The sequence below is a fragment of the Osmia bicornis genome, chromosome 7 (assembly GCF_907164935.1).
Source record: "Osmia bicornis bicornis chromosome 7, iOsmBic2.1, whole genome shotgun sequence".
In the NCBI taxonomy this organism is placed as follows: domain Eukaryota; kingdom Metazoa; phylum Arthropoda; class Insecta; order Hymenoptera; family Megachilidae; genus Osmia; species Osmia bicornis.
Genome location: NC_060222.1, coordinates 621,781 through 649,777, shown reverse-complemented (window position 1 = coordinate 649,777; position 27,997 = coordinate 621,781). Strand labels below are relative to the sequence as shown.

Genomic DNA, 27,997 nt, shown 5'->3' with positions numbered 1-27,997 from the left:
TATTTTATGCTTGTAAAATTCTTTATTCTTTTTATTTTGTTGGTGTAACAAATTGAACACTTTCTTTTATGATATTCGTATATTTTTATGCTTATTAGGTATTAAATACTCAATTCGTATCAATAACAACTGAAATTGTTGAGAAGCATCAAGTATTTCATTTATTGTTTCTCTAAACGGTTGCAGTGAAATTATGTTTATATTTGATAAACGTACAAAACTATTAATAATCTTTGAAAATGGTAATTTTTCAATAGTAACATGCGGATAAAATTTACTTACAATATGATAGTTAAATAAATTTGTATTATTCTGAATAAACATGAATTCTTCTAAATCTGTAGCAGGGAGAGCATAATATAATCTATATGGTACATTTTTGGTAACATAGTTATGATCACATTCGTTAAGTTTTAAAGCAATACTGTTACATATATTTCTTATAGATTTTGAACCTTGTTCATAAAGATGAAAATCGTTAACTAATTTATATTTATGATTACCACTACTTACATAAGTTTTCTTAGTATTTCTCAAATGTAAAAGTGCTGTTGGTATAGAATAAGTATGGGATGTAAATAAATGTATGTGGGTAAGATCTGGTTTTGCTTTTAATTCGGTTGCTATGTGAGATGTTAAAGGCAGAACTCCACCTTGATGAGCAAAACCATAAAAAAATGTTAACAAAACGTTACATATGAACCAAAATATTTGCAGTTTACTAAGCTTATTTTTTGACGCAAAAGCAGTTTGATACACGTTGTTTTCTGCAATTCGTGAAATGGTGTCAACTCCTGATGTTTGGCTAATATTTGGTGCATACAAGAAAACTAGGGGTAGTAATGTTGGTATTATAAATCGTGGTTCTTGATGAGGGAAAATTGATAATAATATGATGGGTATGATAAAAGATGTTGTCATTAAACCAACAACACTTTGTATACGCGGTAAATCCAACCATTTGGCTTTCAAACCACTGTAAATAGCAATTATAATTTCCTAGTTATTTCGTTTGAATTTTTGGAAAAGAAAATGTAAATAAGATCAATAAAATATTTACCTGCGTAACATTTTTCCAAATGTAAGGAGACCAACAATTCCTAGTATATTGTATAAAAGAGGTACATTCACAAGTAAATGTATATAATGTGGATGTAAACCATGATTCTGTAGATTTTTAGTATTTGCATTGTATTTGAGAAAATTAAGTGGAGTTACTACAAAGTTGCTCATGCCAATATCAAGATTACCTATTTCTGCCATTGTTAAGTAACCAAAATAAAAGCTATCAACTATGATAAAAAAAATAGTGGTAGGTATTCCACAAGCAATGAAGGTAAATATTCGAATATGAAAATCTCCAAAGCCTACACTTTTTGAACCTAAGCCTCTTTGTAGCCAAAAAAAGATTGGAGGAAATGCAAACGCAATAAATGTTGGTCTATTAAATATACCAATCACAGTCACTGTTGCAATTTCTAAACAATTATTTAAAGAATGTGAGGGCAATGAAGCTTTAAGTTTATAGTATTTTACTCTGTCTACTCCAGTTTTTGCTTTGTTATATTTATCTGTTAGGTAATCACTTTGTATAACTACCTGAAATGATAAAATAACGCTTTATTATGAATTCATTTACACTGTATTGTTATTATGATAGCATACCTTTTCTGAATATGCCATACAATGTGATGTGTAATATAATAATAAAGCTGTAAGAACTAATTCAACACTATTTGATAATGTGTGTGTTGCATAAACAAGCATAACATAGGAACTGGCATAAGTGATTAGTCTTATTTTGTAATTTTGTCCAAACATGTAACATATTTTATACAGACAATAGTCTGATATAAAAGACAGACCACACATTAATAACCGTGGAAATGATACAAGAAAATATGGAGATTTTAATGAGATACCTAAGTAAAAATGTGTATATTGTGAAAGTTTATTTAAAATTGAACATGGTATACCAACAATGATTTGTGGTATCAAAACAGTTCTTATGGGAAATGTAGAATTGAATTCCCATGGTTTATTAACATCTATATCAAAGTGGTCTCCTATAAGATTAGAATCAGTATAATTTGATATTATTTATACAATATTTTAATCATTATTAACAACTTACCAGATATAACTTCAATAGACTGAAAATACTCATCAGGATGAATATATCCTGTTTGTGGAATAAGTGTTAAGATAATTCTCAAAGCAGCCAAGACCCAATAGACACCAATTTTTCTTTTAATTGGTACAGCAGGTCTGTATTCGTCTATCGATCGTCGATATTCATTCCTCGAATGCATTCTTATGTATATATAAATTGTATATAATGACAGTTATACAATTTTTTAGATGTCAATTTAAAGAGATTAAAAGTATTAACTTGAAACTTCTGTCCATGTATATAGTTATTCATTTCTTCACATTCCCAATTAAAATGCTGCACCTATTCAATGTGTACAGTGACAAGAAAGAACATAACATTATCATGAATTAATTAATTTAATTAATTATAAACATTATCATATATTCCATACATTTATATAAATGCACGTTTTGAAAATAACACTACTAGCGTCATCTGTAATGGTATGGGGTCATTTTCGCATTATTCGTTTAAGGGATCCTAGACACCCCAGATGATATAGGTCGGTATGCAGAGTATGCCTGGGGTCCTCAACACCCCAGAGGATATATGTCGGTATGCAGAGAGCGCAAAGGGGTCCCCAACACCCCAGATGATATTAGGTCGGTATGCAGAGTACGCAACGGGGTCCTCAACACCCCAGATGATATGGGTTGCTATGCAGAGAGCGCAAAGGGGTCCCCAACACCCCAGATGATATTAGGTCGGTATGCAGAGTACGCAACGGGGTCCTCAACACCCCAGATGATATAGGTTGCTATGCAGAGAGCGCAAAGGGGTCCCCAACACCCCAGATGATATTAGGTCGGTATGCAGAGTACGCAACGGGGTCCTCAACACCCCAGATGATATAGGTTGGTATGCAGAGAGCACAAAGGGGTCCCCAACACCCCAGATGATATTAGGTCGGTATGCAGAGTACGCAACGGGGTCCTCAACGCCCCCGATGATTTTAGGTTGGTGTGTAGAGTGCTCCAACTGCTCAGCGGGGTCCTCAACGCCCCAGATGATATTAAGTCGGTACATAGAATGCCCAACGGGGTCCTCAACACCCCAGATGATATTAGGTCGGTATGCAGAGTCCGCCAATTGCACAGCGGGGTCCTCAGCACCCCCGGATGCTATCAGGCCGGTATGCAGAGAGCGCTAACGGCGTAACGGGGTCCCGAACACCCCAATTGTATCCCTTACATCTCTGTACCCTTTATATCTTAGTATACCTTACATTTTTGCATCCCTTACATCTCTGTACCCTTTATATCTCTGTATCCCTTACACACTTGCATCCCTTACATCTCTGTACCCTTTATATCTCTGTATCCCTTACATTCTTGCATCCCTTACATCTCAGTACCCTTTATATCTCTGTATCCCTTACACACTTGCATCCCTTACATTCTTGCATCCCGTACACTCCTTAATTCTCCCTGTATCTCTTGTATCCTTTAACCCTTATAATAAATATATTATAAATAAAATACTTATGGCCACTGGTTCGAGTAAAGGTAAGTAAAGGTAAGTAAAGGTAAGTAATGTCACGAGAAAAATAATTAAATTTTTGCAAAATTTAATTCCTTTTTTCGCCACCAGAGGGCGCTGATTCGAGGTCGAGATTTTAGTTCACATTTTTGCCGCTAGAGGGCCAAAATCTTTGCGTGATTTAGTTCCTTTTTCGAAAACCAGATGGCGCTGATTCAAGGTCGAGATTTTAGTTCGCATTTTTGCCGCTAGAGGGCCAAAATCTCTGCTTGATTTAGTTCCTTTTTCGAAAACCAGATGGCGCTGATTCGAGGTCGAGATTTTAGTTCACATTTTTGCCGCTAGAGGGCCAAAATCTTTGCGTGATTTAGTTCCTTTTTCGAAAACCAGATGGCGCTGATTCGAGGTCGAGATTTTAGTTCACATTTTTGCCGCTAGAGGGCCAAAATCTTTGCGTGATTTAGTTCCTTTTTCGAAAACCAGATGGCGCTGATTCGAGGTCGAGATTTTAGTTCACATTTTTGCCGCTAGAGGGCCAAAATCTCTGCTTGATTTAGTTCCTTTTTCGAAAACCAGATGGCGCTAAATTTATTAAGTGATAAAGGGATGTAAGGAATGCAGGGATGTAAGGGATGTCAGGGATGTCAGGGATGTAAGGGATGCAGGAATGTAAGGGTTACAGAACTATAAAGGATGCAGGGATGTGAGGAATGTCAGGGATGTAAGGGATGCAGAAATGTAAGGGTTACAGAGCTATAAAGGATGCAGGGATGTGAGGAATGAAGAGATGTAAGGAATGCAGGGATGTAAAGAAAGTAGGGATGTGAGGAATGCAGAGACGTAAGGGATGCAGGAATGTAAGGGTTGCACACATGTGTAATGAAGTCAACACGTTCTCCCTCAGCATGAGTTTATTCAATAAGCTAAGAAGATAAATACAACAAATTAAATGAACGCAGAAAATAAAATAAGGGTTGTACATATATGTGTGTTTAGCAGATAGATATGCACGCTTCGGCGGTCGCTATAAGACTGATTCCTACTCACTAAAGCCCCACAGCGAACAACTGGGGACTGGTAAAACAGGCAGAATTGTCATATCGGCTGTACTGTGTACATATTTGTAGCTTTACTAACGCGGGGGTGCTTGGAACCCCCGAAATCATGACCTCGCGAGAGCAAGGACATGTCCAGTCTTCTTGTAATTTAAGTCACTGCAGTAAGCTAATGAAACTATTGACGGATTTGTAACATTTATAATATTTACATAAAATGATTTTTCTAAAGGAAAATTACAGTGTTCTCTTAATTTTAGATAGTGAAATTTCAAGTAATGACATTACAGATTTTATTGCTACAATAAAGAAATACCTTAAGAATGCAGAACAGCTGACAATTGCATCACCGAAAGAGCTAGAAAAATGTAAGTGCGTAAAAAATTACGCATTTGAATACGTGAGCCTTAGTGATCTAATTCTAGAAAATATTATTTTAAAATATATTCCTCATTTTATTTCAGCTATTAGCAAAGCAACTTTCTACGATACGATTATTTCAATCTTTAAACTATCATGCCCAAATTACAAATCAGTTTTTGAAGAATGTTTAAGAATATTAAAACCTGGAGGCATATTAATTAATTATGAATCATTTGAACAAACAGAAAATATGCTTGCTGTTTATGAAGGAAGAGTGTCAAGTTTGAAATTGACTGGTTTTAAAGTTAAAACACAGGAAGAGTTAGATACACAAAAATTGAAAACTCATTTACACAGTGTATACAATGCCATGGATAAAGTTTGTGAATTAGTAGCAGAGAAACCATCATTTGACGTATGTTCATGGCTTTCATATATATTTAGATATGAAAATTACAATTTAATGTATATTTTAATCTTCTGTATAGATTGGTTCTAGTGTAACACTTAATTTTGGAAAAGAAAAGTTATCCAATGTATGGAAATTAGATGATGTTGTTGATGAAGAATTAATTAATGAAGATGAGCTGTTAGATGAAAGTGATATAAAAGTTAACACATTTAGCTTAAGGGGTAAGTTTCATATATAATAATATACATTTTTCAAATATAATAGTAATACATTTTGCAATCTTATTTTAGTATGCAGTACAACGGGTAAAAGAAAAGCATGTAAAGATTGCACTTGTGGATTAGCTGAGGAATTAAGTGGTAAAACTGTTCAGAAAGATACTGTAAAATCTTCATGTGGAAATGTAAGTAATATAACATTTAAAGTTTCTTTTTTACATTGTCTTTGAAATACTCAAAGAAAAGTATTTTTCAGTGCTATCTTGGTGATGCATTTCGATGTGCCAGTTGTCCATACCTTGGTATGCCTGCATTTAAGCCTGGTGAAAAAGTAGTTTTAGCTGAAACTCAGTTGAAAGCAGACTAAGGAAATTTGTGTTATTCCTCTATTCTCATGTTCACTTTTATTATAGTTGGCAAATTGATTTATTTATCTTAAAAAGTAATACAAATTATTTAAAATTAGTAATAAATTCATGAAAATATATCGCTATTTAAGTTATTTTATTTCATTCTATTTGCATATAGCAGTAATTAACATGTTAATCATAATAGAATGATAGAAAATATTTACGTTTCTAGTATTTTTGGTATATATCAATGTTAACAAAACAATTTAAGTGCTGCATAATTATTATACAAAGGCCCAAAATATTCAATATCTTTTATGTACCAATCATTTTATTGTTTCAACAATGCTTTTACCGCAATACAGTTACCACTGTAGTAAGTACAAAGCTAATAAAGAATAAAAGTTGGAAATAGTAATTTGGAAACTACTTAGTAATATTTTATTATACGGGAATACAAGCCTTTCACTATAAATTCACTATCCCGTCTCTGGGGATCAGTGTCCGCAAAAGGACTATATTCCAAATATACATATGTATATATATATATTATATCACTCATATCATTCTATTTTAACATATTTTGTAGTTTAACAAATGATACATTTCGTATAAAATAGTGTACTAAATTCTAAGAGAAAAGAATCGCGATGCCGCATAGATCGATAATTTTAAAATTATTTTCATTATATTCAGGAACAAAATAAATCGTCATGTATCTAATTTGCTTTCTAAGGCAACAGGAACGTTACTCCGCAGCGTAAAAAATAAAAGTACATTATCGATAACAAAAAATAAAAAGTATCGTTTCAATTATTAACTCATTTTTTATGAAACAAGAAAGTATTTGTACCGTGATAAAGATGATATATAATTTGCATCAATACTTAGCTCTGACAGTCATAACAGCTGCATATATCACTCTTTCGCACCACAATTGCTACACAGTTAAAATTACTTTCTTATTTATTTTATTTAACTATATTTCATTTGGGTGCGATAAAGGCGTTTCAGTTTTACTCCTATTGTTGTTACTTGTTATGTAACTATCCCTATTAATGGTAGATGTATGAAGTCTCATATAACTTTGAAATAATAATTTTTTTTACAAATTATATTATTATAGCTAAGATTGATATTACATACGACTTTGGTACAAATTTAAGTTTACATTTTAAGTAACAATATGGTGTAAAAATGAACTATTTTTTACCAGTATATAATCATAAAGTTTAAATATAAAGAGAGCAATAGAAAGTACAATAAATAATAATTATTGAATGCGGTAAAACATAAAGTATGACAATTTTAATGTTATGTCATTTTTATCTCTTAAGTATATAATCTTTTGTACTGTCTCACAAAAATTAAGAAATTACCAAGCATTTTCCAGTTTGGAATAAATTTTTCAGTATATATTGTTGTACTTTCTATAGATGTAAACTTACACTTTATGGTAATGTATTATGATTTCACTTATAATGAATTCGTAAGGATTTATAGATTCGTATTTGTGTGCATGATCGCACAAAGATATAAAATAGCGTGATATAATTTTTGTACAAACAGTTACAAGTAGTTGATAAATGAAATTACATATACCAATTTAAATTCGAGGTCAGGTTTTTAAATTTGTCTAAATTGCCAAATAGTTCTTGAACTAAATATTTAAATGATTTTTTTTGTTTTTTTAATAAAACAACGTGTAAATACATAAAATGTTTTGTAGTATAAAGTTCGTTCTTTGATGCATAAGTACATGTAATAAACACAAATGCGTTTGATGAACTGAGAAAAAATTATTCACTAAATAAAAAGTTCAATTTTGTAATAATATAATAATTTAATGCTTAGTAATTACTAAACAAAATTTGTTAACCTTGAAACAATTGATTTCTTTTTACGAAACATAATGCAGTTCAGTTAAATTTGTTATAAATGTACTCAATGGTACGTTGAGCAATTATTAAGTCTAGCACTTAAGGCAAGTTTTCTGTACCCTTCAATTGCAATCAGAATGAAGTTTTGGTGCTGTTTTAATTAGTAAAAGTGGATGAGAAAAATTGAGAACTCGGAAATATAATTGAAATATACAAAATTTTTGAAAGTTTTATATGTGTATATACAACAAGGGTATATAATAAATGCTATGAAACTTAAGATTTCCTGTTCTCTTATGAAAAATATAGAACTGTATATTAAAAAAGAAAAAAATAGATCGATTAGTTTTCAACAGTTACCTGCAATAATCTTTATATGAACACAACCCTATACATCATACGATATAATAAAAATTAAGTGCTCAAGAAGACCTTTGGTTTTCTTTTTCTGACTGTATCATCATTACGGTACTCCCGTACTTTTGTATAAGTATCATCACTAAATATAACAATAATACTACAGCATCCTGAATTATGTACAGACGTGCAGTTCCGCGAAGCGAAATTTTTCACAGACTTTACGTGAAATCCACACGATCTCCGCCAATTGTCACGTCGAAATATTAGTTTATGCTACCACGAATTCTCTTCCATATTATCGAGTAAAGAATTCTTCTCTTCTTTCTTAGTACCGTTACTGCCCGGCATCGCGGTACGCAATTTTGGTTCAAAACATGGCTGTAAAAAATAAGATTTTAAATAAGAATGATCCAGCTCGTTTTGGAATCCTGGATGAAGCATGATGAAAACAACGAGCGAGATCCTTAAATTGAAATATAGTAAAAGTATCTATTCCAATGTTTATAAAAATAATATGATAGAAAGGTTACTATTAATTTCAAGTAACTTTATTATTATATTTAATTCTTTTTTATTAATTTTAAACTTAAAGCCTTAATGATACAAGTATTTTCTTTTTAATTAATACTGTTATTAAATTTTAATCTATACTGCAACACTTGTCAAGAACTCAACATTATATGATTTCATAAAATTAAATCTACAATAATCTAAACGAAACATAAATGATACACGCACGTGTATATGTCATAACTATCTAATAAAACGTTTATTGAAATAATAAAAAAAAAGAATCTTAATTAATAATGTACTTATAACTAAAAAAAGAAAATGAAAAATGTTATTTGTTCATAATTACAGCGTAAAAAAATAAAAATGAGATTATTAAACGAGATTCGTAACAAAAGAGAAAAAGAATGTTTCCACCAACTCTTTTTCTCCCAAGTTTAATAGATAATTAAAATGGCTGCAGTATATATTATAAATTTGTTTACTCATTGCACATATTGCATGCTATAAAAACATTGCATGCACGCAAATGATACTTTATATTTTATTTGGTGAATCACTCACAGTTTCACAGATATTCATGTTGCAGCAGTTCTCAATGGTTATTTCACACTGATTATCTGGTAGCTGTGGTCTAGAAGTTAGTGGCGTTACACCGCCTTTGCTGACAACGAAGCGCTTTTTGATACGTGGTCGCCTTCGTAATTTATTTACATAGTAACTAAGTATAATTATTACAAAAACAAGCATAGCGACAAATGCCCCAAACATGGGTAGTAGTATTCTATACTCATCGTCCTCTCTGGATTCGATCATTTGTACCATTTTTTGATTTACTTCTGAGCATCTGTAAGAAACAATAAGTATTACTAACTGTAATAATAATTAATGCATCAATCAAGTGGTAACACGTACCTGCAGTTAAGTTTATGAGAGATGCTAATAGGAACTGACTCTCTATTTGTACAGTACATTTCACAAATTTCAGTACTATTATATAAAGCTTCACAACGAGATCCCTCGGAATATTTACACGTACAAACTGGTGTATCATTTTGGACGGAGCAGTGACCATCGTGCAAGCAATAATCTTTGCATAGATCTGTTTCACACCTTGGTCCAACGAACGTGCCACTGCATTTACACTGGGGTAATCCGTGATTATTTATATTACAGCTGCCTTGATGGAGGCAATAATTGTGACAAAGATTTATCTCGCAATGCGTGCCAGTATATCTGAAACGTTACAATTTTTCTTTATCTTTAATTCCAAAAGAAAGCTATTCTTTTAAGAAAACTTTTAAGATATTTAAAACTTACCCAAGCTTACAGCTACAGCTACCAGTTTTCTCATCGACAGTTCCACCGTTTAAGCAGTGCTTGGAGTTCTCGGTGGTTGATTCCGATTCTTCCGTACTGGTAATTAAATTATTATACGATTCAACGATTCCCTGCGGTAACGTCGAGTTGATCACACTGGTTTTGTGTCTTGACCTGTTGATCGCCGCACAATCTACCTTTCCCACGTTGTCACGCGCTATTATCCCAGCGGGATCGGCGTCATTTTTCGACGTATGATAAGAATAAAACATGATCGGCATGTCGCCGACTTTCGCGTCTTTCGATATCGTCCAGATAGCTTTGTGCACCAAATCGGACCAGTATATGGAATCATGATCCACGGTCAAATAAACTGGCTGTTGTCGTTTCGGGTGAACCAACAATTCACGTTCGGTACCGTCGAGATTGCTGCGCTCAATTTTAATTCGTAAACCCTCGACGTCATCGATCCAATACAGCTTCCCTTCGAGATGATCTATAGCCACAGCTATTGGCTCGTACAAATTTTCTTTAATCACGGTAATTCGATTGCTTCCATCTAGATTCGAGCGCTCGACGCTCGGATTCGTATAATTACTATTTACCCAGTATATGTGACTGGAAACAATGTATAATGGTCAGATATCCGCGCATCCATTTCGTCCACGCGTTTAAATGTGTTTTGTGCGTTTCGTTTGTCCGATTCAATATTTTTTTTTTCATAAGATTTTCGTATTCGACGCGAGAACTTTGAAATGGAATAAAGAGCTGGCCGAGATTGCCGTCGTCTACGTAGAGGACATAAATGGCACACCTGTTACATACGTCCAAAGCGATACCACGTGGGCTCCTGTACGTCAAATTGTGCAGCAGGATTGCTTCTTCCGGTGGTCCATCCACTGGCACGTGCATTTTCATGATCACACCTTTCAGAGCATCGCTCCAGAACAACGTTCTCGACTTCGTGTCGAAAGCGATCCCTAGGATGTGACTTTTATTTTGTCCTGAGGATAATACAGAAATTTCTTTTATAAATATTATATTTTATACGTGTATTCGTGAACCTTTCATGATGTTTGGATGCTAGACAGATTCTTTTGGCAAGCGGTAGTTTGCTTATGCTTCATGATATCTGTGCACTGACTTTTCCAAACTTGTCAAGCAAAACAATTTTAATTATTTTCAGTATTTAGTTTATGAAACATTCAAGCGTACAGTACACCCCCGTATAATAAGAAGGATACTCAAATACGGATTATGGTTATAATATACCATTATTATAATTTTTCTTGTATGAATTATAAGGGGATTTACTGTACATTCTTGAATAAACAAAGTTATCCTTGCACCTCCCTATATTAGCCTATAAGTTTGTTAATAAAATGTAATAATTATCGTCGATGTACTTACTTTTAAGTAACGGCTTCAAAGTAAAATTCTTGTCTGTCAAATCGGTATCGAATATCGACACGTTTTTATTGCTTGTATCACTAAAAAACATTGTTCGTGTAATATCATCATAGGCTAGCCCTGCTAGGGCCTCAGCTTCCGCCAGTTTAGCTTTTCCGGTTAGCGACTGATTGCGGGCGAAAAATTCAACATCGCGTCCTATCACTACAGCTAAATCTGCAAAATATGAAAATGCAAAGAAATTTCATTACAAATTTCTCTTCAAAGTTACGAACATAGCGTAAATTTAAACGCAGCGCGATCGAATAATCTCTAATTAGTTAATAAATCAACTTATTTATCGATGCAATTAAACCGGGGGAATTTATCTGACATTTCTTCTCCAACACTTACACGCTCGCTTAAGAAGCGATAATTTAAATGTTATTGAAATATAAAGAGTGTCGCGTTCAAGAAGAACAAACATATTTGGTATCTTTGAGGGTACGATAATTTTATCAAAGACCAGGATCACGTAACCGAACTTCCAAATAAAGTTCCTGGCGAATATCATTTCATTTCTTCGAAAGGTTTACTTTAGAGACATTCGAGACAGTTCCGAAAATTGAATAGACTTCACCGAATAAGATATCAATCATTTAATCATTCGAATGTATCGAGTTGCTTTCAACAATTTCAAGTATATCTTGCTTATGTCTGGCATATACATAATATATCAGCGACAATTTCGCTTAGTAGCAAAAGTCTCGGTTTCATTAACAGGAGATAACGCGCGTCGTACGTGGCATCACGCACTTTTATTCTCACAGTTGTAATAAGATATCACCCTTTCGGAATGCGGTATCATGTAATTAAAGTTGATTCTACATTAACCCCTCGCTTGTCGCGTATACATTGAATTCCAGGTTCGCTAATAAATCACAAAAGAAGGCTAAGAATAATTTCTCGGAAATTAGAAATAAAATTGACGAACGTATCGCCAACGACCCTTTTTAAATGTTTCTCTTCAGAGACTATTAAATTGAAATCCCCGTTCTTTAATGGATAAAAAAAAACAACATAAAACAATGCAACATTAAATATAATAAGGGGAAAAACCCTAGCAAAATATTTATATCGTTATTAAATATCTTTCCCTATAAACAAAGTGTCTCTTTAAGGTTATCAATTTATTTTTTTCATATTTACGATTCTCTTTTCCTTATGCTAAGTATATCTAATGAATTAAGATTATTAAACTATATGCTCTCATATGCGTAGCCGCGCGCGCATAGATATTCAAATTCTGCGCTTCGAAATAAAAAAGCGCGGAAATCTTAAATTCTTAATATTTCAAAAACGAGGGGTCCGATTGCAAAACGTTATTATAATTGTACGATATCATTGTAATTAAAACGAGCTTAATTATCAGAGTACGTGAGAAAATTCAATCTTTTTAGAAAAAAATATCATAAATCTTCTTACATGTGAAATATCTTAAGCCGTTATAATATCAAATAATCTCTCTGACAAAATAACTTTAATCCTACGTTTTCGATCTTCTTCGGATCATTCCAGATAATATGTAGTCCCAAACACGATAAGAAAATTTCAATGGGAAATCGTGTAATTGTGCAAGCCAAAGTGCTGTTACAACGCTCCGTACGATAAACAAGAAAATATAGTAATTAACTAAATGAACGGGAAAATACTAAAAGTTATCAGGATGTCAACGAATCGGATCGAAAGTCGAAGATCATCGAATTCTTTATTTCCTGTTTAACGACTGTCCTGACCAGGAGGAAACACGTAAATGCGGATAAAGTTCGAATCACGGAATACATAAATTGTTGATGTTTTCGCAATGAACTCGTACGAGTGTTAATTAAGTAACTTATTGTACTATTGTCGAAATAACGATGGGTTTCTTTGGATTCTGTTTATCACAGAATCGATTTTATGCAAAAAGAACCACGTGTCTCATAAATATTTATTATCTATAAGGTTACAAGTTCGTCGCATTAGAAGTACGTAAATAATCGTGGACATTTTCATTGAAGAATCTGAGAATGATCACGACGTTTCAAATTTGGCTTTTTCTAACAGGGAACCTTTACTAATAAATCGCCAATTATATGATCGTGACCCAGACCTACAAAACGCGTAAAACGGTACCATGGATTAAAATTAGGCCCTGAAATTTCCAAACGAAAGGAACATTGAACTTGGAAAATGAAAATAGAATTAAAATTCTAAATGATACGACACGTTTAACTATAATCGGGTAACGCAAAAAAAAAGAGATCAATTAAAACGATTACGCGGTGCACGCGTGAAATTAATGAACAGAACGAAGAATGATATGCAAAGTTGATTCATTTTATTCCTTCGTTAATATTTCCATATGGAATTTGTGCTTTGAACGAATCTTGGTAAGCTTCGTTTTACGCTTACGTCTTGTAAGCGTAATCCCTTCGAGGTTTTCTATTCCACGTGTTAAAACCGATAAGAAAACCGCTACTCATACTCGAATCGTTTTGAAACACTCTTGTCACGTTTATCCGTAACAAGTAGGTGCACTTGAAAGAAAAACGAATTAAATACGATAGGAATGCGAATAATCCAATCGTTATTCCTTTATCCTACTATATGTATACGTATATGTATACATATATGTATACATATTTGTCAACGTCCAAATGCACGGTGGTTAATTAAAGCATTTTTCCCTATAGTAATTAAATTAATCTGTTAATAAATTTTTTTACGTAAGAATATCATATCGATTGGCTGATAAGAATTATTGACATTGAATGTTTACAAAATTAAACAAATCTGCGCAATCTTATCTGTTAATGTATTATGTAATTAATTTTTTCCACTTTTCCATACAGTGTAATGAAACACTTAGGACGTAATCGATCTGATTATTGCCAGTCACTTTTTTCAAAGGTATTTACTGTCCGTTTGACACTTCTGTATAAATGAGAGAACCGATCAAAGATTAGACGTTCGAAATTCCGTGTGACATAATTCGAGGGGTCGATGTGTTATTTTTAAACGCGTTGACACGCCGGTTTCTTTCGAGTGTCGGGGAAGCAAAAGAAAAAGCGAATCGTGAAACGTTGCACTCGTGCATATCGGCCGTGAAACGCGTGACTTCAAAGCACACCGGCGAACAATTGTTCCTAAGTCGAGTGAAACGCGACAAAGTAATTCGATCCGGGCCACTTTTTCAAGGTTTCGAAATGTTTTCGATAAAACGCAGAGTTTGCTGGTATGTTACACGACGTCAATACCGTTGTACGTAGATGCAAATACTACACGATTGCAGAGCATAATTTGACATTCATTACGTAAAACAGGTATAAGGACAAACACGGTTTCGCTCGATTATCGTATCGATACGAATTAGAAGAGAGTCTGATGATACGTCTCGATGCAAATAAAAGGTCGGTTTCATTCACCTTTGGGCTGTATTTTGTCTTTCTCTATGGTAAAACAGTCCGCGAAAAGTGGCGTACGTGACGAACAGAGCCGCGTGAATGGTGGAAGCGCTCGCACGATCAGCAACGCGGTCATCCTAATACGACCTCGTGTATTTAGCGTAATATTATTGTTACTACGTTAACATATGATATCTCGTCACAGAAAATCAATCGTTAGAACAATCAATTTACTTACCCCATGATCTGGCATCCGTGTTAACCGTTAGAAATGCCAGTATTATCGTTAATGTTACAGCAATGTATTCACGGGATGTCATGGTGTGCGTTCATTTGTTAGCTGAATAATTAGTCGATGAGTATCTTCGGAACACAATTGACGGCTGGCAATGATGTTTAGATGCACTACAATCTCGATTTCTCTTAATTTCAATAACGTACACAACGAACACCAACAAACATCCTCACGCTACGGCGGCAGTGCGCGAACTGAGAGCTCGTGACTTCTGCACGACGGTAAGAGCGCGGCGTCAGCCAATGGCGTAACGCGTACCATTTCGTTTTCACATTCAAATTAATGCTATTTAGGCGGCGTTTTAAATATTACCTACCAAGTAATTAGATAAGTTTAAAGAATATATTTGCAACGATTGCAAGGTCTCGTAAAATTGTAGTTAATTTTTATACATTTGTAGATATAGATTATATTTACGAATATCTCTCGAAGTACTCGCATAAATTTGTGAAATTCAGTAAGTTATTCTTTTCTCGTATAATTAGTTTAATTTATTTACTCGTTGTTGAAACTTTAAGGTATATTTGTAAATTGAATAATCAGATAATATAATAAAATTTTGAATTATAAAGTTAAATATATGTAAGGTATTTATCGCAAGTTATTGTATATGTATTGCTTTTAAAATTCATTTAACCTTCAACAGGCTGGAAATATGTAAGAAAGTTCAAGTGGTGCCACCCGTGCTTAATCGGGGAAGCTTTCAGTTCGTAGAAAACAGTATAGATGGTACTGATGTTTCTTTCCGGTTATATTCTAATCGCGCCATTGATTTTAAATTAAATTAAGAGAAAATCAAGCAAATAATTTGAATATAATTGATGTTATTGAATCGAAAAATAAATGTATCAAGTACAAAGTATAAAATTGTATTTTAATTTGCCGCATATCTTTATTTTTAATTGTTTTTCGACTTCCTGTTATCAATATATGATTCTTCATCTGTATGTACATCATTTTCCATAAATTCCGTTTAAAACAACATTACGACAAATGAAAAATGCATTAGCAGCATGTGACCAGTTATTCAGTTTACGCGATGCATTATAAATTACACGTTTTTATGCAATATTTTAATTCCACGCATTTCGTGTCTTCTGCGCATCTACAAAGTTCGCGCAAGGGTAGACGCTCCTAAAGCTGGAGCAACACTAACGCCACAAAATTACTCTGAAGAATAAAAGTAAGTCAACCCATCGATATTTCGTCTCGGTCGATATCACCACTGTTAAAAACACGGATCACCAAGTTCACGGTACGTATTTCTATCGTTTTCGAATGAAAAACTTGCTGATGAGTTTGGTCTCGTAGGTGATGAGAGCACATAGAAAGAGTAGGAAATTTGCAAAACGGAAAAACGTGGTGCGCGAAGCGGGAAATGTTCTCTGTGGCCCCGAAGCGACGACGCCACGTACTAGATGGTTGTATATTATTGATCAATAAGAGAGGCTAACATGGGTGACCCGTGCCGGCAGAGGCAGCTGTTACTTCCTTCGTATTTTTACGCGACGTGCGTGTTTCGCGAGAAACCAATTCCAATTCCAGAACCGTGTCCACGCGATCTCGATGGTCCCTTGGCTGTCTACGACGACGTAAGATCGTATTCAGTGGGCGACAAGCACCGACCATATGTGAAACCCGCCAACCTCTTACTTCTGTGGAAATACACAAATCGAGGGAGACAGAGGGAGTAACCTGAAGAGTATAACGGCAGGATAGCCAGAAGGCAAAAGAGAAAGAGAGAGAGAGTGAGACAGAAAAGGTGTGGAAGTAAGCGAGAACGGTAGAGGGAGTAGAAAGGAAAAGAAAGTAACAGAAGAGGAATCGTAGAAATAGAGGGAGAAAGACGTGAACGACATGTGTCTGTGTTGAAGAATTCTATCCACGATAGTGCGACAGCCAAGGGTGCGCCGAGAGAGAAGATCGGTAATATTTTCTTTTCCAATATCCGATACTCTCTCGTCGCCTACACGGAACTATCGATGCAGACCTTACGGAAGAAAAACAGTCCGTGCAAGTGTGAGTAAGAAAAAAATGATAACCAACCCCTTACGAATTTTCAACGATATCAAACGTGTCGTATCTATGTCGTTTTGTGATCTTAGTGTACAGATTGTGATTCGAATCGAGAGGTACGCTAGCTGGACGGGAGTTTCAGCCCTTTTAGTGGAATCTTAAACAATTTGTGGGCATTAAATTTGTGATATCACCCCCGTAGATCGATCAGAGGGAGCCTTGGAATATGGCTTCCCCCCTTTAAGAGGGAGAAAGACGACGGTCGCTCGATTCGAGTCCGGCAAAGTAATTTCATGTGTGTTCAATGTATTGTAAAAACGCATGATATATGTGCCTTGAAAACTAATGAAAGAAAGCACCCCTTTTTGATGGAAGAAACACTGTTATTTTGTCATTTTCGTCGTTATCTTTTAAGGATGCATTTACCGACCGTGGTAACGGAATTTTCTTACGAATGTGTTCACACGTACTAGAATAGATGGCGGAGCCATCAATTTTGTACCCTACCAAGAATTATTTTAAACTTTTCGTCTTTTATTTACATTTTACATTAACTTTGTAAACTAAATTACTTGGCAAAGAAGAAAGTTTTCAATTACATAAACACGTAAAATGAACCTAAAGACTCAGTTTCTGTTTCCTTTTAATCTTCTCTGCTTCTTTTTCTTTCCAACTTTATTATACCCCGTACAAATCTATTAAATACAAAGAAGACGTTTAATTCTTAGTCTACAGATTAAAGTTTCATCGTTTCATCGAAACAAAAGAAACACGATTCAGTAAACTCGAGGTTTCCCTTGAATTAGAAACCCCTTTGTCGAGGGCGCCTGACAATAGGCAACCGACAGCGCACGCAGGCAAGCGGGTCAAAGAAGAAGTACATAACACCTGTTCCAACTGTTTCATTGTTAAAGAATCAACAAATTTATATCAGTTCAATTGCTAAAGAATACTTGTAAATGGTCTGGAAGTTGAATCAGATAGATTCGAATCTATTACGAGCACTTATTGAAACTTAAACAATCCTTTAGGGAGAGTTTAAAATAGGTTCTCACTTAGGTTCTAAGAGCAAATGAAAATGGTGTGAGCAGGCAATTTTCTCTACCTTTTTCTTTGACCAAGAGAAATCTATTAAAATGATTTACACGCCAGTAATGAGGATGATATCGAGGTTCGTGAGTTAGGTGACTCATCCAATACCTATTGATCCGTTATTTCGCGCGTCTAGTTTTGTTGTGACAGCACGAAGCAAACGTAAAGAGATTTCGCATGCGCTCGTAGTAGGCGGAAAGATAGGAAAAAAAGGGCTCGGCAAGGTGACCGGGACGAGGAGAAAAGGGCACGTAGGATGAATTGGTTATCCGGATCGTGGTTTCAAGTATCGACAGTTGGCGTTCTCCACTCGAGATCCATGAGAGTTTCGTTCAAACAAATGTGCCGGTGTGGTCGCAGCTATTAAAGTTGCCGAGGGGTCGTCGAAAGTGTGCGTAAAGAAGCTCTGCGTCACGCTGGGGATTTCGATAAATTGTCCATGGAAAGGCAAATCATCGAGTCACCGCTGAGCGACGATACGAGCTTGAAAGATTAAGGGGGGAGTTCTGATCAACGAGCGGATTCGAATATCTCGAACGCAACGCGTTTGACTTTTTTCAACAATGTTGACCCAATGGGTCAGAATTATGAACGCTCTTCATGTTTGTTACGTGCAAACAATGTGCATCAGGTATATTTCTTAACAATTTTTGTATATTAGAATATCCAGAATATCAATTACCAACAGGAAAGAGAGTTTCTAATTGTCAGAGGGCTGTGAATAGAGTATCGCGAAAGTGAAATAAATTGCTTATCTCGAGGACACTCGAAAGAATTCTCGTTCCAAGTTTTCGTCCAACAAATTGATCGTACGACCGATCAATATTGGTTCGAGTGGTTTCAAAAGCATCGCGGACGGGTCGTTTCGCACCCTGCTTCGAATCTACTAACTCAACAGATAATGAAATATTCAATAGTTGATGACTTGTTTGATTGATTTTCCAGTCAAGAACGAGCCAACCCGATTTCTTGGGGAAGGTGTGTCGTTCAAGGCGAAGTTGATCGGTATATTAGAAGTGTCGGAAGCACGTGGGGACCGGATGTGCCAGGCAGCTTTGGCCGATCTGAAAATGGCGATTCGGGCAGCTGGTGAACACAAACAACGAATCGCTGTTCAGGTCAGCATCGATGGGTTACGTTTGAGGGATGAAAAGTCAGGGGTAAGTATTACTACAACTCCTTTTCCTTTTGTGAATTCTATCTTTTCACCTTCGATTCACATTTTTTAATGTGTATTTTCTAGGACTGCCTGTATCATCATCCTGTACATAAAATATCGTTTATCGCGCAGGACATGAGCGATTCAAGAGCGTTTGGGTATATTTTTGGCTCACCGGATACTGGCCATCGTTTCTTTGGCATCAAGACAGATAAAGCGGCGAGCCAAGTAAGAGAAAACATCAATAAAATACTCTTTCTTTTAAAAATAATGGTGTATTGCCTTTGATAAACAACAAAGGAGAATCTCCTATGCATTGATTCCATTGAGAAATCGTTGGTGCGCGAATACGATCGTTTATCGGGAATGATTCGTTTTGGTGAAGAAAGGGAGTCGAAAATGATATTTGTCCAATCGGTAGAAGCAATATCGACTTTGGTAGCTCGGTAATTCCGAAGGGGTATGTAAATAATTGTATTACGCGGATCGGCCTACCGCCCCAACGATACACTGCGGGAGATTGTTGTTCGATTACACGGGAATCCCTTCCTGCTCTCATTCAAAGGGCTTGAAATTTCATTCTCACTTTTTCCTTTGATTTAAAAATTAGAAATTTAGAAATACGAATTGAATTTTTCGTTCTTCTTCTCTTAGGTGGTGATAGCGATGCGAGATCTTTTCCAAGTGGTTTTCGAATTGAAAAAGAAAGAAATTGAATTAACGAAGCAACATTTGGAACAGAATGCTATAAATGTTATTAAATTTCATACCGGTGGCATTTTCACCGAACCTACCCCTGATACTAAGGTAGTAACAATTTAAAATATAGAATTGTTACATGAAACTTAAAAAATTTTAATCGAAATAGGGTGCAGCAGGATCAGAGTCATCGATCCATCGAGTGAGGAATACAAATTCAGAGGCAGATAAGCCAGCTGATAAACGAAACGAGTCACAAAGTGGAGTGATCGCGAATTTACTCGATCTCCACTTCGAATTAAACTCGTTACAACAAGGAATTCATCACATGGACAAGATCACCCCTGAGAATCAAACAGCTTCAGCAGATGATCTCTTTGAAACTGATCCTTTTGGTGATTCCTTCGCAAACATGAAGGTATGTTCAGTTTAATAATTGAATAATTACTTGTATTGTATGATCTGTAATATAAACGTGATTGCAGCTTGACGATACCGTGAGACCAATTTTACCACCACCCCCGTCATCGTCGAAAAGAGGTCATTTGGAGCGACAACAAACGATCCCTGGTTCTCAGTCATCGATCACGTCGAGTCCAGCGACGACTGTCACCAGTAAAACACCACCGCTTCAGGGCTCCGAACAGTGGTTCGATAAGGAAACTGAAAACCTTTTCAGCGACGGCGAATTGACTAATTCGGCGAAGAATACACCGGTCAAAAAGGAAGCGGAAGAGGTTACTACGTATACTGTAATTATCATCTGGTCCAAATTTTAAGCAATCAAGCTATTGATCTAGTCATTATACTACTTCTGATTGGTGATTGTTTCAGGCACAAGCTAAAAGCCCTCAAATAGACGTTTTCACAGAGTTGGATCCCTTAGGAACCGGTCTGATCAAACCATACGTCGATAAGAAGGACTTTTTCCAACACTTGAAGAACCCTCCTAAGAAAGTCCTGAAAGACTTAGTGCCCACTAGCTCGGCAGACACGTTCCCAACGAATTTCAATGAACTCTCGGATCCGCTAGACTCGGTGACGGTCCGAAACGATCTGACATCGAAGGACAGTCAGTTCGACGATAACAATTTCGCAAACTTTGACCGATTCGACGAGAACGAGACAGCGTTCACCGGCCCCGATTCCTCACAAACAACAGAAGTTAGTCCGAGACCAACGCATCATCAACCACTTTCTGTATCCCTACCACCTGAAGATTCTTCCGCGACGAAATCTCCTGCGGTGTCCTCTGTACCTGCTTCCGGAGGAGTGCCTCTGCTCGGTAGAATGGACAAGGACTCCACAGAGTCCATGCATGGCCTAGTAAAACTCCCCAGCCCTATCAAATCCGCACGCAAGAAGGAATTTGACATTGATCTGCCTAGCAACAAGTCCATAGACAAGCCGTTTCCTGTTGACTTTACGACGGCTAGCGAATCACCGGCGTCTCCGTTAAAGTCCTGCTCGTCCGACGCGAATTCAAGACTGTCCACTTCGTCGGCGGAACTGGAACTGGTACCCGAGCCACCGCCTCGGGGAGTTGGCAATATTGTGATCAATCCGCCACCCTTGCCGCCCAAGAAGCAAGGAGTCAGAGCAGCGATGAAGCCTCCTCCAAGGCCACCGCACACCGACTACTTCCATTACGACTTCCCTGAACGCGAACCTGTTGCGACTAAGGACAGAAGCAAGAGTCCTATCAATGTGAAGGGTCAGTTTGACGACAACTTTAGCCCTCCAGTTCAAGTGTCTAAGTCTGATCTGATAGGATCGATGACCACGACCACGTTCGAGGATTCCTTTAGCTCCATGGTGCCTACTACGAACTTGTCTACGTTTTTTACCAGTACGAACACATCGACGGGCCCAAAGAAGCCGAAACCATCGTTGGATATCACTTTGAGCCAACTGACGTCTTCGAATTTGGACGAGCTAGCTAACAGTTTGGGAATGACGGTCAAGGAGTTGACTAGTTTGACTCTTCAACAACTGACGGAGTGTCTGACCACTCTCTCAGCCAAGGAGGCTGCTTCTAGCGATACAGAGGAGGTTCCTGCTAAACAGGAACAGACTGCTTACAGGTCAGAGCAGTTGTCCAACGCGGAATCAAAATCTTACACTGATAGCCAGGCTTTCACTAGTATCAGTACTGAACAGGAGATCAAGGAATCAGCTACTTATGATAAGTACGCTGTTTTCCGAGAGCTGCTGGAGCTGGAACAGTTGGAGAAGAATGGTGATACTACAATGACGGAGGCGGTTGAAGAGGAGACATCTTCGATACCTCCAGACGAGTTTGAAACGAGTAGTCAGCAACAGGAATCATGCGAGGAGAGCAGAGCAGAATCGTTGGCTTCGTTGGTGAACCTGACCGTGAAACTTCCGCCCAGTAACGAGGATCTGACGAAAGAGGAGCCATCCAGTGCGAAAACCGAAGAGCCAAGCGAATCTTCTACGGGGCTAACCTTCGAGAAGAGTCAGTCCGAGGAAACTGAGTGTAAGATCACAGAATCGATGACGGAAGCTGAAGGTACGACAGATTTTCTGCCAAAGCAGGCTACAACGGAAAACGAGGAAGATTCTGAGAGACTTAGTTCCATAGAAATGGAAGAGAAAGCCGACGACAAAGAATCTATCGGTAAACCAGGCAGTTCCAACGAAGATTCTGATAAACCAGCTACAGAGACCAGCGCGGAGGAGACGAATGGCTCGGTGATTGTGGAGAAGACCGAGGTAAAGTCCTCCGTGTCGACCTCCAGTGACAAGTACGCTGCTCTGCGCGAAATCATTGGAGAACCAGAACCACCGGTTAAACAGAACGAGGATGATTTGTCCAATTCCCCTCGAGCATCGCCCGTGATTCAATCTTCCCAGTCAAAGGGTTCGGCAGAAGTGGAACTGCTGAACCTGTTCTCTGACACCCCACCTCTGTCTAGCCCAAAGAAACAGCCTAAGAAAGAGGAAGACAGTAAGACAATGGGGATGGATATTTTTGAAGAGATCAAGATGCTGAGCACCGGTGCTCACTCCGAACCAAAGGACTCTAGTCAACGAGCACCTAAATTACTGATTCCAGAGGACATCTTCTGTCCCTTCGCGGAGTTGAAACAAGATAGGGACGACAGTAAGGATGACAACTGGGCTAAGTTTGACACAGGCTTATTCGTTTCAGACCGACCTTGCGAAGGTCCTCATTCCATAAGCGGAACTTCGCCATGGTCACCCGATGGCAAAGAGTTCCATAAGGAGCCTTCCTTCAAAGGAAGCATGTACCGACAATCTGGAGATAGCGATAACGAATGGAAGGACGAGGAGGAGAGCGAGGAGAGCAACGGAAGGATACGAGGGGACGAGAGATTCTGGTGCAGTCGTCTTCCCAGAATCGATCCTCCTCGGATGGACGCTCCACGGCTCGGTGGTCCCGGAAGCAAACGGGACAGGAGCTTCCGTGACAGAATGGTGGAAAAACCTCGGGAGGCAGCATGGATGAAGAATCCTTGCCACAGACCTCGCGAACCTTCCCCGTGGCACGACGAGAGCCAGTGGGAGAAAGAATCCAGGCGTTATCCTCATCGGAAGATGCCGTACAAGGACGAGGAGGAGCAATACGAGGCGCATTGGAAGTGCAGACCAAAGCCTCAGCGTTGGAACTGGCCTCACGAGCACGGACCTTTTTACGACGACGAGAGGAAGAGGAAAATGATGCTTTGGAAGGACGATAGATTCGGTAGTCAGGAGAGCATGGGCTACGACGAGGAAGACAGATGGCCCAGGCGAAAGTACGAGCGAAGACGATGGGAGGAAGATACCAGATTCTGGAACCGAAGGACAGGACCACCTGACTCTGACTATGCTACCAGAGAGGGTTATTACTATTACAGAGAAAACAGGGATAGACCGCACGATTATCCCTCGACATGGGACGAAGAATACGGTTCCGATAGACCAGGGGACGATTCACCGAGATACAGTCTTTCCGGGAGGAAGAGGCACTGGCCCAAGAGGCCGAACAGCGCGAACGAAGGTCGCAATGCTGACATGGTTTACCCAGAATCCCGAGGCAAATTCGGCACATCCAGGTCTGAGTGCAGCGACAACGACTCAGACCCGTATCCAAGATCCTCCCAACGCTCCAGGAGCCGCGAGAGTTACTGGGGGAGCGACCAAGAGTACGACAGCTGGGTGGAGAGACCTTACTGGTCCGAGGGTCCGGATTCCAAGAGCGAGAGTCTACACCGGAAGAAGGTACCCCGGCATAAACCCCGGCAGCCTCACGCCAAGACACAGAGCCCATTCGAGGACGATTTTGCCCAGAGCATAGAACACGTTGACCAATCCGCGGTGGAATCTTTAACCACGGTAGAGCCACGTATACGTTCCGACATGGAACAGCCACCACCACCTACGAGTCCATCCTCCAGCAAGAGGTACCCGAAGGACCTGCCCAGGAAAGACATCCAGAGGGAGTACAGCAAGAGGTCCAGTTACTTTGAGGATGATTTAACGCCTACGGCAAGTGGGATGAGCGATACATCTGATCGTCAAAGGTTATCTTCGGAACTGAAGGCTACCCCTGAAGAGCTACCCTGTGACAGCAAGGATGCCCATCAAACGGCTGATGGTTTCGTGTCCGAGGATAGCGGTCGTGACTCCTATTTCAACGGAGACCTGAGATACGACGACGACGACGCATTTACGTTCAAGTCCGAGCTCGAAGACAACGTGTCTGATCATCGGACCACCACGTTACCCCTGAAGAACCACAGTCGGCAAGGGAAGTACAGCGCCGGGAGTAATAATAATAATAACAAGAGAAGTGATCAGTACATCAGAAAGTCCGAGTCGGTGAACATATTCGTGAGGGAGAACGATCCGTTCGATGATGACGATTTCTTTAATTGATGGGTCGTTTCAATGGGTGCTCGAGTTGCTGGTGCTGGACATTGCTACGTAATTTTTCGAACGTTTGCCTCGGTTCTCGCGTTTCTCTTGTAACCTTCCTGTGTCCAAGAGCGGACTCCGACCATCTGGCCACGACGAACCATTCCAGATCAGGACGAACATGTACCTTCGTGTTTTTCTCGGTTGTTCGGGCACATCGTTTATGTTTGATGGATAGTCATAAATTCTATGACACCGCGATCATTTGTTGTTGGCTAGCGAGAGCGATCATCTAGTCATTGTTTTAACAAATTTGTATATAATGTTATTAGCGCGAAATCGGCAGGGGTCTCTTTGATTCTTCATCAACGAGGATAGCTATCGCGTTCTTGCTTTGTTCGTTTGATACGACGATACTAGTCATGTTCGAGGAGGTTTAGAAATATTTTGGAGGAGACTGATAATGATCGATGATTGCATTTAAAATTGTTGGAGGTTTTTCGACGTATTCTTGTCCTGTTGCACCATGGTATACCATTTTAATTATCTCTAGTCTGAAGTACCAAAGATTATCTTTAGTTATCTCTAGTCTTATTAAGAACAAATACATATATTTTTTTTAATTACTTTACAAGGGGGTAAAGTTTGCATCCTTTAACTCTGAACATTTCCAAATATCGAAATCTGGACTATGAAAGTCTGAAGAGATCTCATTGGATAGCTATTGTTTGAAACTTGTCGAGGAATCAGAACTGGATGGCTTTTATTCGTTTCCATTCGGTACGAGATGTATTCTTGTCGAATTATAAGGGTGGCGTACGCTCCCCCACGCATGTTCTATTTTTTTTTTTTTGTATTCGATAATACGCTTACTCCTCCCAAAATGTAAAGAAAATTATTTAAAAAAGTTTTCTATCTGAGTTACACATCATCTCGTTAAAGACATTCTTTATCAATCAAAACGAAAAGGTAGACACTTTCCTGATACATGAATTTATACTATGAAACTGGAAGATCAATAAATGAAATTCCTGAAGATAATTTCAGGAAAAGAACGTTTGAAACAATTGTACCGAAGCTTGATTTTTACCTAACTGTGCTTTTATCTCGATGTACACGCAATTAGCGGAAACGGAAGTCCACGTCGCAAGAAATGACACAAGACACGGATATAGTCTGTATAAGATGCATGAAGATGTTTACAGTAATCAGCTATTATTTAACAAGTTAATTGCCATTCGGGTAGCAGCTAAAATAATTATTGAAATTGGGAGTAGAAAATTGAAAGATTAATTTTGAATCATTTTAAGGGGGTTGTTTCTGCTATGGCAATCAACGTGTTAATAGAATGTCCGCAGAGCGTAATTACTTTCATGATTTTAGTGCGCTATTAATTGTGAGAATTGTCATTTTTAATACGACCACTGTGAATTTGTTCCGTGAATTATTGTCAACCTCCCGGTGAAGATAAGTCGCAGTATATAAAAAAAAAGAAAAAAGAAACGATACTGTTCGAAGAAATTTTCACTTTAAAAGATGTTGAAACAGAATAAACTTCTTTTGGAAGAATTTGGTCTATTTGAATTCACCTAACTGTTGTACCTAATCCTTACCAGGTAAAATTCCTCCTGTATTCTCACATCCATTCTATCATATTTTAAAGATACATCTATTTTAAATTGTTAATAAATTGGGTAGTTGTGAAACATTTGAAGAATACTTTGAAAGGCATGGGTCATGAAAAGGCTCGACGGTCTTTGGAATGATCGGTGGCAGAGCGGGAGGTACCTCACCCTATCGTATCGAAGCGGGTAGATCCCTCGGTTAGCCGTGTTCCCCGTTCCTTGATTTGGCCGAGCACAATGCACAATAAAAGAGCATTAGATCGTCGGCTTTGTCGAGCGGTTGCACGACTTCTCGTAACAATGGCGTGGCCCCCACTCGGCCCCAAGTACTCGAAACACCTGGCAAACAAGGAAACAATGCGCACGAGCCGCACTTCGACGGGATTTCGCGCATTTGGGGTGCGCGCATGCTAACAAATTATCACCCCCCTCTGTCACTTTTCTCTCGTTTTCTCTCGTTTTCTCTCGTTTTCTCTCTTTACCCGTCTAGTCTCCCTGTTTCCCTCTGAACCAGCTAAATACTTTCCTTCTTGCTGTCGCGATTACGCAGCAACCTCGTGTCAGCCAGGTTTAATGACCGCCCTCCTCGAGATACCACCTTCTTTTTTTTTTTCTTTTCCACCTCCTCACGTGAAACAGGAATAGTTTGACATTGAGATAATAGAGAGAAACACAAGGACAGCTTGAACTTTATTTTCGCATTGCTGTCAAGTAAGGGGCTAGTTTTAGGTAGCTTTAATTAAAAATATTCAAGTACCAGTTATCCAATTATAATTATCACCAACAATTTGCTGAAAAGAAAGATGTAGCTATGTCCTTTGTGTAGAAGTAAGTAGAGGAGGTGACGCAACGAGGGCGAGAAAAAGGGGAAGAAAGAAGAAAATCAACCCGCATGTGCTCGGACGCACTTGAAAACGAAAAGTACTTTTGGTCCAAGAGCGATATGGAGGCGGTATACGTCGAAGAACGTGAAGAGTGTACCGAGGGTGCGTGAACTATGAAATGCACCGGCTGTACATGTTCCCTCTTTCGACGAATGTAGCTCTGAAAAGCCACGAGAAATGTTTATAATTGGGATCGTTGGCCCGTTTCGTTCTCTTTTCTTCGTATAGGTACACACACACACACACATACGCGAATGCTATCGTTCAACACCTGCTATATTCGTGTGCATAAAATCTTTGAGAATATTTAAGAAATTCAGAAAATCAAGCAGGCCGATAATATAATCAGTCTGTTTTGAAATTCCCTATGACGCTTAAAATTCCCGGTGTCGCTTAAGCTCTTGAT

At 38.0% G+C, this 27,997-nt stretch overlaps 4 protein-coding genes across 7 annotated transcripts in view; 2 read left to right on the top strand and 2 right to left on the bottom strand.

Annotated features, from left to right (window-relative positions):
- Positions 1-2: 2 nt before the first annotated feature.
- LOC114874012 (GPI mannosyltransferase 4) lies at positions 3-2,586 on the bottom strand. 3 transcript variants are annotated; one of them, XM_029182882.2, is made up of 5 exons: positions 2,547-2,586; positions 2,135-2,455; positions 1,666-2,066; positions 1,061-1,599; positions 3-976 (listed from the first exon to the last, which is right to left on the bottom strand). In XM_029182882.2, exons 2-5 carry the CDS (start codon positions 2,310-2,312, stop codon positions 67-69), a joined length of 2,028 nt encoding a protein of 675 aa, XP_029038715.2. In that variant the 5' UTR covers positions 2,313-2,455; positions 2,547-2,586; the 3' UTR covers positions 3-66. The 3 variants fall into 3 exon arrangements, with proteins under 3 accessions (XP_029038715.2, XP_029038716.2, XP_029038714.2); XM_029182883.2 differs by lacking the exon at positions 2,547-2,586 and having other exon boundaries at positions 1,666-1,847; positions 1,923-2,066; positions 2,135-2,540; XM_029182881.2 differs by lacking the exon at positions 2,547-2,586 and having other exon boundaries at positions 2,135-2,540.
- Positions 2,587-4,822: 2,236 nt separating this feature from the next.
- Positions 4,823-6,458, top strand: LOC114874058 (anamorsin homolog). Its single transcript, XM_029182973.2, has 5 exons — positions 4,823-5,057; positions 5,154-5,467; positions 5,541-5,685; positions 5,755-5,867; positions 5,939-6,458. Exons 1-5 carry the CDS (start codon positions 4,907-4,909, stop codon positions 6,047-6,049), a joined length of 834 nt encoding a protein of 277 aa, XP_029038806.1. The 5' UTR covers positions 4,823-4,906; the 3' UTR covers positions 6,050-6,458.
- Positions 6,451-27,997, bottom strand: part of LOC114874056 (protein cueball) — a 29,632-nt gene continuing 8,085 nt past the window's right edge. The window contains exons 1-7 of one of the 2 annotated variants that reach the window (XM_029182970.2): positions 15,176-15,422; positions 11,513-11,728; positions 10,917-11,106; positions 10,103-10,720; positions 9,698-10,018; positions 9,347-9,629; positions 6,451-8,650 (exon numbers count right to left, since the gene is read on the bottom strand). In XM_029182970.2, coding sequence (XP_029038803.2) covers positions 8,546-8,650; positions 9,347-9,629; positions 9,698-10,018; positions 10,103-10,720; positions 10,917-11,106; positions 11,513-11,728; positions 15,176-15,257 — 1,815 coding nt within the window. In that variant the 5' untranslated portion in view covers positions 15,258-15,422 and the 3' untranslated portion in view covers positions 6,451-8,545. Of the gene's footprint in view, positions 8,651-9,346; positions 9,630-9,697; positions 10,019-10,102; positions 10,721-10,916; positions 11,107-11,512; positions 11,729-15,175; positions 15,423-27,997 lie in introns of those variants that run through there. The other variant, XM_029182971.2, reaches the window with a different exon arrangement.
- LOC114874055 (protein disabled) lies at positions 16,130-26,595 on the top strand. The gene is made up of 8 exons (XM_029182969.2): positions 16,130-16,487; positions 16,544-17,251; positions 19,286-19,500; positions 19,584-19,727; positions 20,154-20,306; positions 20,368-20,616; positions 20,684-20,950; positions 21,033-26,595. The coding sequence occupies exons 2-8, from the start codon at positions 17,215-17,217 to the stop codon at positions 25,101-25,103; spliced, it is 5,136 nt and encodes a 1,711-aa protein (XP_029038802.2). The 5' UTR covers positions 16,130-16,487; positions 16,544-17,214; the 3' UTR covers positions 25,104-26,595.